The sequence below is a fragment of the Lynx rufus genome, unplaced genomic scaffold (genome assembly GCF_022079265.1).
Source record: "Lynx rufus isolate CCGP_SWC_20201006 ecotype Redwood Valley unplaced genomic scaffold, mLynRuf1.p SCAF_14, whole genome shotgun sequence".
NCBI lineage: Eukaryota > Metazoa > Chordata > Mammalia > Carnivora > Felidae > Lynx > Lynx rufus.
In genome coordinates this window covers 17,910,250-17,923,064 of record NW_025814828.1, presented here as the reverse complement: position 1 = coordinate 17,923,064, position 12,815 = coordinate 17,910,250, and the positions used below count along the sequence as shown (strand labels likewise).

At 37.2% G+C, this 12,815-nt stretch overlaps 1 protein-coding gene across 3 annotated transcripts in view; it reads right to left on the bottom strand.

The window, feature by feature from the left end:
- Positions 1–12,815, bottom strand: part of MBTPS2 (membrane bound transcription factor peptidase, site 2) — a 53,981-nt gene that overhangs the window by 20,491 nt on the left and 20,675 nt on the right. For all 3 annotated transcript variants that reach the window (XM_047075995.1, XM_047075997.1, XM_047075996.1), the window contains exons 6-7: positions 9,755–9,873; positions 8,702–8,882 (exon numbers count right to left, since the gene is read on the bottom strand). In XM_047075995.1, coding sequence (XP_046931951.1) covers positions 8,702–8,882; positions 9,755–9,873 — 300 coding nt within the window. The remainder of the gene's footprint in view (positions 1–8,701; positions 8,883–9,754; positions 9,874–12,815) is intronic.

Genomic DNA, 12,815 nt, shown 5'->3' with positions numbered 1-12,815 from the left:
ATCCCTAAAGACATCCCCATTAGATCAAATATCTATCCTGCCTCCTTGCTTACCTTACGGCTTTCCTCATAAAATCAGGGCAGCCCAATCTGACCCCAGAGATGTGCACATATTTGCCTGCATACCAATAATCCAGTTACCACTTTTGGAAGACAATGCAAACAGGGTAACTGTTTATTCTCATTATTCATTTATTTTTCAAAGGTTTTTGGTGTACTCCCTCACTTGTATCTGGGGCAGAATAAGAAAACTAAATCACTGATATAGGTGGAATAAAAATGATTCCATGTGTTTATTTTGGAAGGTTTCCTGCACTCAGCATATCAAACCTGTAAAGCATAAACTGATGTGTAGCAGGGACCAATTAAACTTAGAATCTTATATGTATGCTACCATAGATGTGCTAAGGAAGACAGATTGAAGAGCAAAGTTACCAGAGAACTACCAAAAAAAGTACGTTTTCTAGTACCACAAAAAGCTTTTCTATTACAAGTGTGTCTTCAAGAGCACTGGCAGGAAAATGTTAGTTGATATGCAATACGATTGTACAAGGATTTTGTATTTTAGTCATCAGTCGTTGTTTGGTTTTCAAACAGTTTTTTTTTTTTTAAACTAGGTTATTTGAGGGAGACATGTTGTATTGGTTAGAGTGGATCCCCCCCCCCAGCCACTGTGGCTCTCTCTCCTTGGTCTACATAAAATGAAGAACAAAACAGGTGAAACAAACTAACTGATAAATCAGTTTCTCTTCTGCATTGCTTGGCTGTGTGGGCAGTTTTGTTTTCTTTTTTCTTTCTCTGTTTTCTTATAATTGAATAGGTATTTAAATTTTAAATGAGGATTTGTATTTGAAATATGAAGGCAAACTGTGAGTAGCAAATGGTACAGATAAACCTGTGCCTGTAATCAATAATCGGTCACCCTTAATAGTAAAGTATAAAGTACAAAGTTGTTTAGGATTTTTTTTTTTTTTTTTTTTTTTTTTTTTTTTTTTTTTTTTTTTTTTTTTTTTTTTTTTTTTTACCAATCCAGGCTACAGTTTCAGGGTTGTCTCTGATCAGTTGCCAAGTCCCACCAATTTTTACCTCCTCATTATTTTTCTCCTATATATTTGCATTTGAGTGCAGGCTCTAACTTCTCACCTGACCCATTTGAAGAATCATAAGAAGTCTTGTTTGCTTACCACCTATTAGCATACGCAAGCCTTTCCTACATACCAAATGCTTCAGATTCATCTTCCTGAGTAAAACAATGAGAATGTAACTCCTCTGATCAAAACTTTCCAAGGACTGCACTACTCCCAAATAACGTCTAAATTCCATAGCCTAAAACTGAAAGATTGCTGCTTTTTTTCTCATCTTATCTCATACCATTATCTTGCTGAACCAAATTACTAGCAGTTCCCTAACTGCTTTCTAGGTTCTGGTGCCAAGGTTTATTTCCATTTTGGCCTCCTGAAATTAGACTCATTGTTGAGGCCCAACTCAAGGGGTGATGCTATGAAACCTGCTCTCATCTTCCCAGTGAAGACTGACCACCACCAACTCCCACAATTCCCACCAATTCCTGTCATTACCTACAATTAACCTTGTACTGCAATTAATCTTGTACTGTAATAACGTGAGCATGGTCTGCTTTTTTTTTTAATTTAAATTCCAGTTAGTTAACATATAGTATAATATTACTTTTAGGTATACAATATTATGATTCAACACTTCTATGCATCACCCGGTGCTCATCACAGGTACACTCCTTAATCCCTATCAAATGCTCTGTGTCTTTGACTGGACTGTGAGCTCCTTGAGAAAAAAGTTTCTCAATCTTACATAAGGTAGATAACTCAGTATACATTGAATACATATATGACATTCTGTGCCACTTTCCTTTGTATTAGAAATCTAGAAAATTTACATCTGATACTTGATCACTAACTTTTCTTGGAGGAATATATACAATACAGAATATAAAGTCAAGAATTTGATATCACTATTGATGCAGCATGTACTGAAACACAAATGCCAAAACAGGCCAAGCAGGTTTCAAATAAATGAAGTAGATAGTGTGTGGGGAAAAAAACAGGGAGTAGAGGGACTGCGATGAATTAGAAAATGTATACCCTGCTTTATGGGATTAGCAGCCAGGCACTTAACTTGGGGGCTTGATTCCACGGACTGTTGATTTTATTCTAAGAGAAATCTGAAATCTGGACTTTCATGTGAAACCTCTTCAATTTTACATATTGGCATCTAATTAATATAAAAAAATACCACATAAGCCAGACCAAATACATTTGCCAAGGCTGGATTTGGTCTCTGGGCTACCACCAATTTGCAACCTTTATGTTATGGCTTCTTCCTATGATGATTACTCTAATTAAAACATAAATCCATGGCTGTGGCCATCCTCACAAGTGTAAATATCTCCCGACAAACAGAATTTTCCAATAAAGAGTTACATATTTTGTGGTCATTTGAGAGGCAAATTTGATATTTCTCTGTTTATCAATTAAAAAAAAGTTCTATGTTTAAAAAAACTTTATTTTAGAATATTTTCTACTGGGTCACATTAAAGGACAAGTTGCTAAGTCAATTTCTGTAACTCGATTCTTAACCTATAAATGGGGATGCCACAGACAATTCTCATATTAGCGTATGTACTTTTTTACTAAGCATGACAGGCCAATCCAATTCTACTTTCGAAGAAGCACTCAAGATTGCATTGAAAGGTCCCAGAGGCATTTGTAGGTTGAATTTAACTCTGAAAGATTAGACTTCTCCCTTAAATCTCAGACTGGGAGACAATTAGGTAATTCAAGAACAGATCAGTTTCATAATTCTACCATAGGGAGAACCTGCATATCCTGAATGAACCCTAAGATGGGTCCTAAGATAGTTGTAGAAATAGTTTAGCCTCCAAAGCATAGTCTAGAACAGAGGTTAATTTTTTAAAAGTAATCTCTGCACCCAATGTGGGGTTTGAACTTACAACCCTGAGATCAAGAGTCACATGCTCCAGTTGAGCCAGCCAGACGCCCACCAGAGGTTAATTTCATTTTTTTATTTATTTAAAAAATGTTTATTTATTTTGAGAGAGCGAGAGAGGGAGAGAGTGCGCACGTGCACATAAGCAGGGGCAGGGCAGAGAGAGAGAGAAAGACAGAGAATCCCAAGCAGGCACTGTGCTGTCAGTGCAGAGCCTGACATGGGCCTCAATCTAAGGAATCACAAGATCATGACCTGAGCTAAAATCAAGAGTCAGACGTCTAATGAGCCGCTGAGGTGCCCTGAGGTTAGTTTTAGAAAAAGACTGGAACCTTTTTCAATGTATAGTTCACAGTCCCCACTACTTTCTCTATTACTAAAATGAACTGAATAATTTTCTTATCCTAGCTTATTAAATATATAAATGTAGTTAGAGCTCCAACACAGGGAGGCAAGCCTATTTATTTATTCTTTTAAAAAATTTTTTTTTATATTTTTAAGAGACAGAGAGAGACAGAACACAAGTTGGGGAGGGGCAGATAGCGAGGGAGACACAGAATCAGAAGCAGGCTCCAGGCTCCAAGCTGCCAGCACAGAGCCCGACGCGGGGCTTGAACTCACTAACCACGAGATCATGACCTGAGCCAAAGTCTGATGCTAAACCAACTGAGCCACCCAGGCACCCCTCCTCTTTATTTGTTCTTAGTTCTATAGAATTTATACCAGCATCACCTAATAAGTAGTTAAAAAAAATTATAAACACACACACATATACACACATTCTCTCTTCAATTTAGGATAGCAAAAAAACTTTGGATCATAACTTGATGTTCACAATGAAAAAAGATACTTTTCCCCAAACAGTAGAGAAGATTAGGCATAAAAACAATCTGAGTACTCAAAATACATGGAAAGGATTCCTGGAAGTTTCCTTTTATTATCTTAAACTAGGTAGGGAAGGGTCTCTTCTCACTTCAGTTATAGATACATATGTATAGATACATAAGACAGGAATACAATATTCCTGTTGCCAGGCAGTTACAGGGATATACCCTCGCCTCCTCTGAATAGGAATACAGGCTGTTCAATGGGGATGGCTGAGTCTGAGCTCAAAGCTTCTTTTTAGGGAGCAGTTGCTTTTAGTTTTCAATCTCATGCTCCTGGAAACCTAGTTCAAATGCTGGACTTGTTGAGTACAGTCTTTCTTATTCGAGATAATGCTTTCAGGAAAGAAAAAAGGAATTTAGCTTTATGTGTATATGAAATGAAGGATTCCTCTCAAACTAAAGAAAGAGGATGCAAGCTACTTGTTAGGAAAATAGTCCCAAATAAAGACCCAGACTAGTTCTTCTCTGTAACTTTCAATTCCACTCAAATCACAAAGTGGCATATGGACACCCAGCAATTGTAAAAGTAGAGGCTTGACTATGAATGGGAGTAAAGTTTTGTTTTCTGTTCTGACCCAGAATGAGATCAGAGATCTATTTCAGGTGCAATGGGCTCCAAGTCCTGACCCAGTGTCCTTTTTTGGGGCTTCCTGGAAAGGCCATTCAATCTCCAAGGAGTGTATGGGACAAGCTCCTTAGGCTGGCCCCATGTACCAGGGGAAGAGGTGGAATTTAACCAGCCTTACCTCTGTCGGTGACATTTGTAGTTTAGTGAGTTAATGTTTAAAAATAAAAAAGGAAAGGATTAACAGAAGAAAAGCAGGTCTAAACAATTTCATATCATAGATTAACCACATTTTTTTCTAATTTGACAGAAATTGCTCAGAGCCTGGAGCCTGCTTCGGATTCTGTGTCTCCCCGCTCTCTGTCCCCCCCAACTCACACTCTGTCTCTGTCTCTCAAAAAATAAAACGTTAAAAAATCTGACAAAAATCTACTTGTTAATATCTTAAGGAGAACATCCAGTCTGCTTAATTATATCTTAAACAACTTGATAATACACCTATGAGAGGTAAGTGGCCAGAAACAATTGGTTGGGACAGCTTACATGCACTTCCAGGGTCAGATCTTTTTTCCAAGGTGGCTTTATTGTTTTTGCAGTGGTGTAAATTTCTAGAATTTTAATTATGTATACTAAAGTCCACTCCAAAATGAACATGAATCACTTTCGGATTATTGCCCACTTTGTATTACCATATTTAATTGTATCTTTTCCCTCTCTTTATAACTAAGGATAAAAAAATGTACCTAGATACATATAAAATACTATTAATCCATAGCTTTCTTTTCTTAAAAAAGTTTATTTATTGATTTGGAGAGAGAGAGAAGAGAGAGAGAGAGGGAGGGAGGGCAGAGAGAGAGGGAGAATCTCAAATAGGCTCCATGCTTTCAGTGCAGAGCCTGATGTGGGGCTTGATCCCACAAACAGTGAGATCATGACATGAGCCGAAATGAAGAGTCAGACGCTTAATCGACTGAGCCATCCAGGCACCATAATCCATAGTTTTCTTTAAAATATCTACAGCCTCAGTGGTCAAGTCTGCCATTAAAATTAATTTAGTATATATTTTAATTTAATTTAAATTTACAGTCATTAAGATTCCTATAAACTGGCTAAATGTATTCACTCCATCTAAAAATGGTTAAATAGAGGTACAGGTTTATCAGACATAGTCAACAGTCATCATGTAAAATCAACATGTATCCTAATACAGTCACTCCTAAGGAGATGAAATAGATATTGAAGAATTACTTTGGGATTGATTTTTTTTATTAAGTAGAAAGAGTAATATCTGCTTTATGTTTTAACACAAATACCTCCCAAATACATAACAGTGAAATACTCAAAAAGCTGACAACGAAAGAGTTTCAGAAGGGCACCGGGGTGGCTCAGTTGGTTAAAGATCTGACTTCGGCTCAGGTCATGATCTCGTGCTTCGTGGGTTTGAGCCCTGTGTTGGGCTCTTTGCTGACAGCTTGGAGCCTAGAGACTAGTTTGGATTCTGTGTCTCCCTCTCTCTCTGCCCCTCCCCCTGTTTGCACTCTGTCTCTCTCTCTCAAAAATAATAAGTAAATGTTAAAAAAAAAAAAAAAAAAAGGAGGGGCGCCTGGGTGGCTCAGTCAGTTAAGCGGCCGACTTCGGCTCGGGTCATGATCTCGCAGTCCGTGAGTTCGAGCCCCACGTTGGGCTCTGTGCTGACAGCTCAGAGCCTGGAGCCTGTTTCACATTCTGTGTCTCCCTCTCTCTGACCCTCCCCTGTTCATGCTCTGTCTCTCCCTGTCTCAAAAATAAATAAAACATTAAAAAAAAAATTAAAAAAAAAAAAGGAAAGAAAAGAGTTTCAGAGTATTTCCAGGAAAATTTTCATTTTCATTTTGTATGCCAGGAAAGGAGCAAAACCTTAAACATTTGAAATGCAGATATCCTAAATAAAACAATAAAACAATTCTACTAGAGAGAACTTTGATTACTGGGTCAGTTTGGCTTTTGTAATTCAATACATATTACACCAAATTTAGAGAAATTGGAGGAAAATGATAAAGGACCTAAGAAGTGTGAAATAATGGATCATTTCTCTCAGAGAAGAACACATTACAGGTCATATACCAACCTTCCATCATCTGAAATGTTTGGGAAGATGCTAAGTGGCTCTTGAGAATAGTAAAAAGTATAAATATTTCAACCTTAAAGAATCAGGTTAGCCCACTGAACAATGTTAACATTACCACAAGGGAGAAGACTAGACATTGGGTACCTCTTGACATGATGCAATAGGAAGTAGTGAGCGCCACCTATGAAGTATTTTCACCCCCTCAAAAAGTGGATCCTGAATTTAATCAAGTGTCTACACCTAATGACCATCTATAGAAAATCTGGAGGCTATCTGAACATGTTAATGACATCATAAGCATAATACAGAGCCAGACAAATCCAGAATATGGGCAGTTCAACAAAACAGGTGACAGTTTCTTAAATGAGATCTCAAAAAAAAAAAAACCTAAAAAAGAAAAAAACACCAGGGGGAATTGTTCCAAGCTCAAAGACACTTAAAAGACATACCATCCAACTTGAAATCAACTATTAAAAAAAGCAGGTAAGGGGGCGCTTCAGTGGCTCAGTCAGTTAAGGATCCAACTCTTGATTTCAGCTCAGGTCATGGTCTCATGGTTTGCGAATTTGAGCCCCAGGTTGGGCACTGTACTGATAGAGCAGAGCCTGCTTGGGATTCTTCTTTCCTCACTCTCTGCCCCTCCCCTGTCTCTCAAAATAAATAAATAAATAAATATTTTTTAAAAATTAAAAAAAAAGTAGTTAGAGAAAAGTGAATACTGACTAGATATTAGGAATTAGTGCTAATTTTGTTAGGTGTGAATAATAGTACTGTGGTCATGTTTAAAAAGTCATCATGTACTAAAGACATGCTAAAGTTCATGGATGAAATGATATGATGCCTGAGATGTGCTTAAAAATACTCCCCTCAAAAGTGGGATAATTAGATGTAAAAGCTGGAAAAATGTTGATAATTACGGAAGCTGGGAGAATGATGTATAAGGTTCCATTTATACTACTTTTCTTTTCTTTCCTAAGTTTTATTTAAGTAATCTCTACATCCAGTGTGGGCTCGAACTCACAACCCCGAGATCAAGAGTAGCATGTTCCTCTGACTGAGTCAGCCAGGCACCCCTCTACTACTTTCTTGACTTTTATGTATGTTTGAAAAGTTTTTACAGTAATAAAAGTTCTTAAAAATGGGTAATATATGAAAGATTATATTTGAAAAAAAATTTTTAAATCAATTCTTATTACTCTGCCACTGTTGTACATAGTACTTCAGTGAAGTTATTCCTGATTATTTATCATATTTCCTAACCCCAGTAGATGTGGACAAGCATTCCAGGGCATTTCTTGACCTAAAGATATAATCCGTGAATATAATTTTTGTTTTTAAACACTCAAAATAATCTGGGCCCCATGATTTTATATAAAGAGTTGGGAGGCTGATTTTTCAGAGCTGAAAGAACTCAAAATAAATTTGGGAGCATCTGAGAATAAACTTGCTTCACCTTGTCGCTTGCTACACAGAACAACAGATCTGACTTCAGAGGATATTTTCAGATACCAACATGACTTCCTCTGGATGCCTGCCACATACAATAACTCTACCCCAAATAGCTTTGGATATGACAGCATCCATATAGCATGGGAGTATTTAATTACTGGAATTTAGTTAATTGGTTACGGTTGAGCTTGAATGCTGACTTAACACAAGTTCTTCTGAATGTGGAAAGAATTAGATACTAGAGTCTTGAAAGTCAAATATGATATTATGAAATTAGACATTGAACAATATGTAAATATTAGTATCCAACTTACCAAGATACTAGTTTGTGCCTATTATTACTTTACTGATTTATTTAAAAAAATTAGAACAAAATAAATCTATAGACATGGGCTAAGAATTGGTGAATGGCCAAGTACTGCTGCTTGAAGCATGATATTATTATTACTATTAATGTTATTACTATTTAAAAATATTATTAAAATATTATTATTTATTTTGGGAGAGAGAGAGAGTGAGCGAGCAGGGCAGGGGCAGAGAGAGAGGGAGAGAGAGGATCCCAAGCGGGCTCTGTGCTGACAACCCTATGAGGAGCTTGGACTCATAAACTGTGAGACCATAACCTGAAGTGAAACCAAGAGTTGGACACTTAACCGACTGAGCCACCCAGGCGCCCCTGAAACATGATATTATACTGAAGAAATATACACACCTCTAACTGGGAAGCTTAACTGCTGTAAAGTTGATGCACTAATACAGTAACCAATTTGGGGCTCATAGGCGATGGTATCTAGACATTCATTCCAATCTTGTACATTAGTAACAGGACAATCCTGTAGATGGGTGACAAGGTCTCCCACAAAAAGGCCTCTGGGTCCAATGGCAGGTGAGTCCTTGGGAAGAGGGTACAACCAAATCAGATAATATATGAAGACAAGCTATGATTTATCTGACCAAACAATTAAAGACTCTGATTTAATTAAATAGAATATTTTGGCTAATACAGAAAATAATCCAGCTTTGAATCCAAGATGTACAGTCCTAGAACATTAACAAAATCAACCTAACAATTATAGTTAATTTTCCTACTTCTCTAATTGAATTTTTCACAACTAAAGAAACCCCACTTGCCAACTATGAAGATTAAAACGATAAAGTTTTTCCCAAACTGCTAATTAAAATTTTTTGTGAAAGTAGTCACCAGAATGCCTTCATTATCTTGTATATCCTCGGTGGATAAAATTGTAAGACAAGTCCTTATCTAAACACAGTCCCAAATATACAGACAATACCACAGCACAATGAATATGTGAGTCAGTTGCCTGAACAGACTTGATGCCATTGCAGTAATTATTGTTTAAGGGAGTGAAATACAGAGTTGAAGACATTTACTTAACTCCCATGAAATGTTCCAGCTGGCTAGCCTAGGTTTCAATCTTCTTACTTAGGAGTAAGGACATTTGTCTCAAAAGCACAGTTATAAAAATAAACAGTAAAGGTAAATGATGCATTTTATCAACAAACTACAGGTAGAAAACCTTGATACTATCTTTGTAACTCAGAACAGAAACAAACTTAAGTATTTTTAAAAAGCCAGTGTCTTCCACAAAACTTTCTGTTCAATTTAAAAGGATGACAGCAATTTCTTCAGGAAAAACTGAGCATTCTGTATATGAGAACTTGAATAAAAGTTCCTGACATCATAAAATGCTGTGTTACATCACAATCTGGTAAAAGGATGCCCCAAGTAATCCTCATTATTTACCTCAGCAACTTCAGTGATGAGCACCCCAACTCCAGTGTAGTAAAACGGCAAGAGAATTACAGGGAGGAGCACGAGAGCTAAAATACCTAGGAGTGCAAGGACGAAATTATGCCAGATACCTGAAAAGAGAAAAAAAAAAAAAAAGAGTCAGCTCAACCAAGGGCAGGAATGATCTAGGTATCTGGACTTCATAACACCTGGGCATTCTGATAAATTACTGAAGTAACCAGAAGAAGCCGCGAAGCAGACAGATCTACTTACTAGTACAGCAGACAGATGTTCAGTTAGAGGCCCCTTCCATTTCAGATAGTGAAATGTAAAATGAGCATGTTTATACCACATTAAGAAGACGACATACTAATATGACTTAACATTAAGAGAATCTATATTCTAATACACATATAAAACATAAATTGAATTTCTACTCACTTTATCCTCTTTTCAGAAAACATATACATTATTAATCAAAACATACTTGTGATCTTTGAAAAAAATTCCAGAGCTATTCAAATAAAAGTTAAGACTAAATAAAAAACATTCTTGCTGAGCTGGGTTATGGACGAATGGGTAAAGTAGATGTGGTTTATATATACAATGGAATACTACTCGGCAATGAGAAAGAATGAAATCTGGCCATTTGCAGCAACGTGGATGGAACTGGAGGGTATTATAGTAAGTGAAATACGCCAGGCAGAGAAAGACAGATACCATATGTTTTCACTCATATGTGGGTCTTCAGAAACTTAACAGAAGACCATGGGGGAGGGGAAGTGGAAAAAAAGAAAGTTACAGAGAGGGAGGGAGGCAAACCGTAAGACACTCTTAAGGACTGAGAACAAACTAAGGGTAGATGGGGGTAGGGGAGAGGGGAAAGTGGGTGATGGGAACAGAGGAGGGCACCTGTTGGGATGAGCACTGGGTGTTGTATGGAAACCAATTTGACAATAAATTATATTAATAAAATAAAATAAAATGGAAAAAAATAAATTTCAACACACACACACATATATATGTTTATATATATAAAGGAAATCCAAATGGTACTCAGAAAAAGAGATTGTTTTAAGAATTAAACTATTAAGGAGAGTATTATTGATGAACTAGAGTATGTATCTTACACCATGTCACAGACTATAACCATCTCTATCATATATGCAGAAATGGTTAAGGTGAACCCAGTGGTGTGCTGGAGGCTGGTCCTGCCAGCTTGCCACAGCAGACCGTGTACATATCTTCCTAATTCCTCCTTCAGGGACTTTGGGTTGGTACCTTAAAATTGGCCATGGCAGGAGTAATTATACCACAGAAACCAGCAAATGCTACATATCAGAGCTCCTCACTCTCCCTTCCAGAGCCAGGGGTTAAACAATCACTAGCATAGCACTAGATATCCTCCTCCCCCATACCGATCCTTTCCTTCTTGTACCAGTTTTTCTCATGGGGCAGAGTGGGGGCTCTACTAGCACTCTGGACCTTGCAATTCTTATTTGTGCAAGTCTGTCCCTCGCACCCCAGGATATTTAGCCTTTCTGGCTCCCACCCACTGAATGCCATTAGTACTCTCCCTTCACTGAGACAACCAAGGAATGCTCCCTGCCCCCCACACATTCCAAACATCTACAGGAGGGTGACAGCACCAGTGGTTGAGAGCCAATGTTTTATAGTGATAGAAATGTAACCTAAAGACATTTCCCAGACTTGCAGGAATCTGAGTTCGGCCATATGACTGCTTTGACTAACAGGATATGAGTGGAGGTGATGGGGATATCATTGTCCTTATGGCTGGAATGTAGCTAAGATAGAGACAAGCCTGAGTCTATGACACAAAAGCTGCATGTTGGGAATAGTGAGCTAACAAGACAGAAGAGCCTGAGTCCTCCAAATAACACAATTAACATTCCAGTGCTGAGGGCGCCTGGGTGGAGCAGTCGGTTAAGCGTCCGACTTCAGCCAGGTCACGATCTCGCGGTCCGTGAGTTCGAGCCCCGTGTCAGGCTCTGGGCTGATGGCTCAGAGCTTGGAGCCTGTTTCCGATTCTGTGTCTCCCTCTCTCTCTGCCCCTTCCCCGTTCATGCTCTGTCTCTCTCTGTCCCAAAAATAAATAAACGTTGAAAAAAAAATTAAAAAAAAAACATTTCAGTGCTGAACTACTTACATTTGGAATGTTGTATGAGAGTTTAAGCCATTGTTATTTTTAATTACAGCAGATACCCAAGACAAGTTTCTTGTACCTTATTCATACTGTTAAGATGTTCTTTTCTTTTTTTTTTTTTTTTGAGTGTTGTAACTTGTTTTAATTCCAGAAATATCCAGGGCAACTCTAGTCCAGGACATTATGGGTAAACAATCTTTTCTGTTCTATACAGAGAGAGATCTTTTAAATACACCAATTGTATCAAAGTATCTACTGGAAACTGTATTTTGATTTTACATTTTTGAACTTTGGACTTTTTCCTTATTTGCATATTCTATTTATCCCATTTCTTACATCTAGTACTTTACTAATTTTCTTACATCCATTATTTTACTAGTTTATCAGAATGCCCAGTTCTTATAACCATTACAGAGTAATTCATTTTTTAAAACATATTGACTTATTTATAAGGTTCCCTACTAATGATAACATAGGCTGCTTTAACTTTTTCATACAATGCTACAATAAACAGCTTTGTTCATATTGTTATATATCTAATTAAGTATGCATCTGTGATGGTATGGAAAATTCCATAGAAATGGAATTGCTGGGTCAAAAACAATGTGCATTAAAATTGACCTCCAATGAGCCTGCATTAATTGATATTCTCATAACTGGCATGTTTCCCTACCCTGTAAATAACCCTAGATGCTAGGAATATGTTAGACTTTGTCATCCGCTAGGTGAAAAGTAAAATCTGTTGTGATTTGAGTAAGCTTGTACATCTTTCATGTTTATTAAAAGGCTATTTGTATTTCTGTTGTCTGAGAACTATTTCTATCTATCGCATTTACATTTTTTTTTTTACTAATTTGTATGTATCATTATTGAATGTATATACTGAAAAATTTAGTCCTTTGTAAGAGT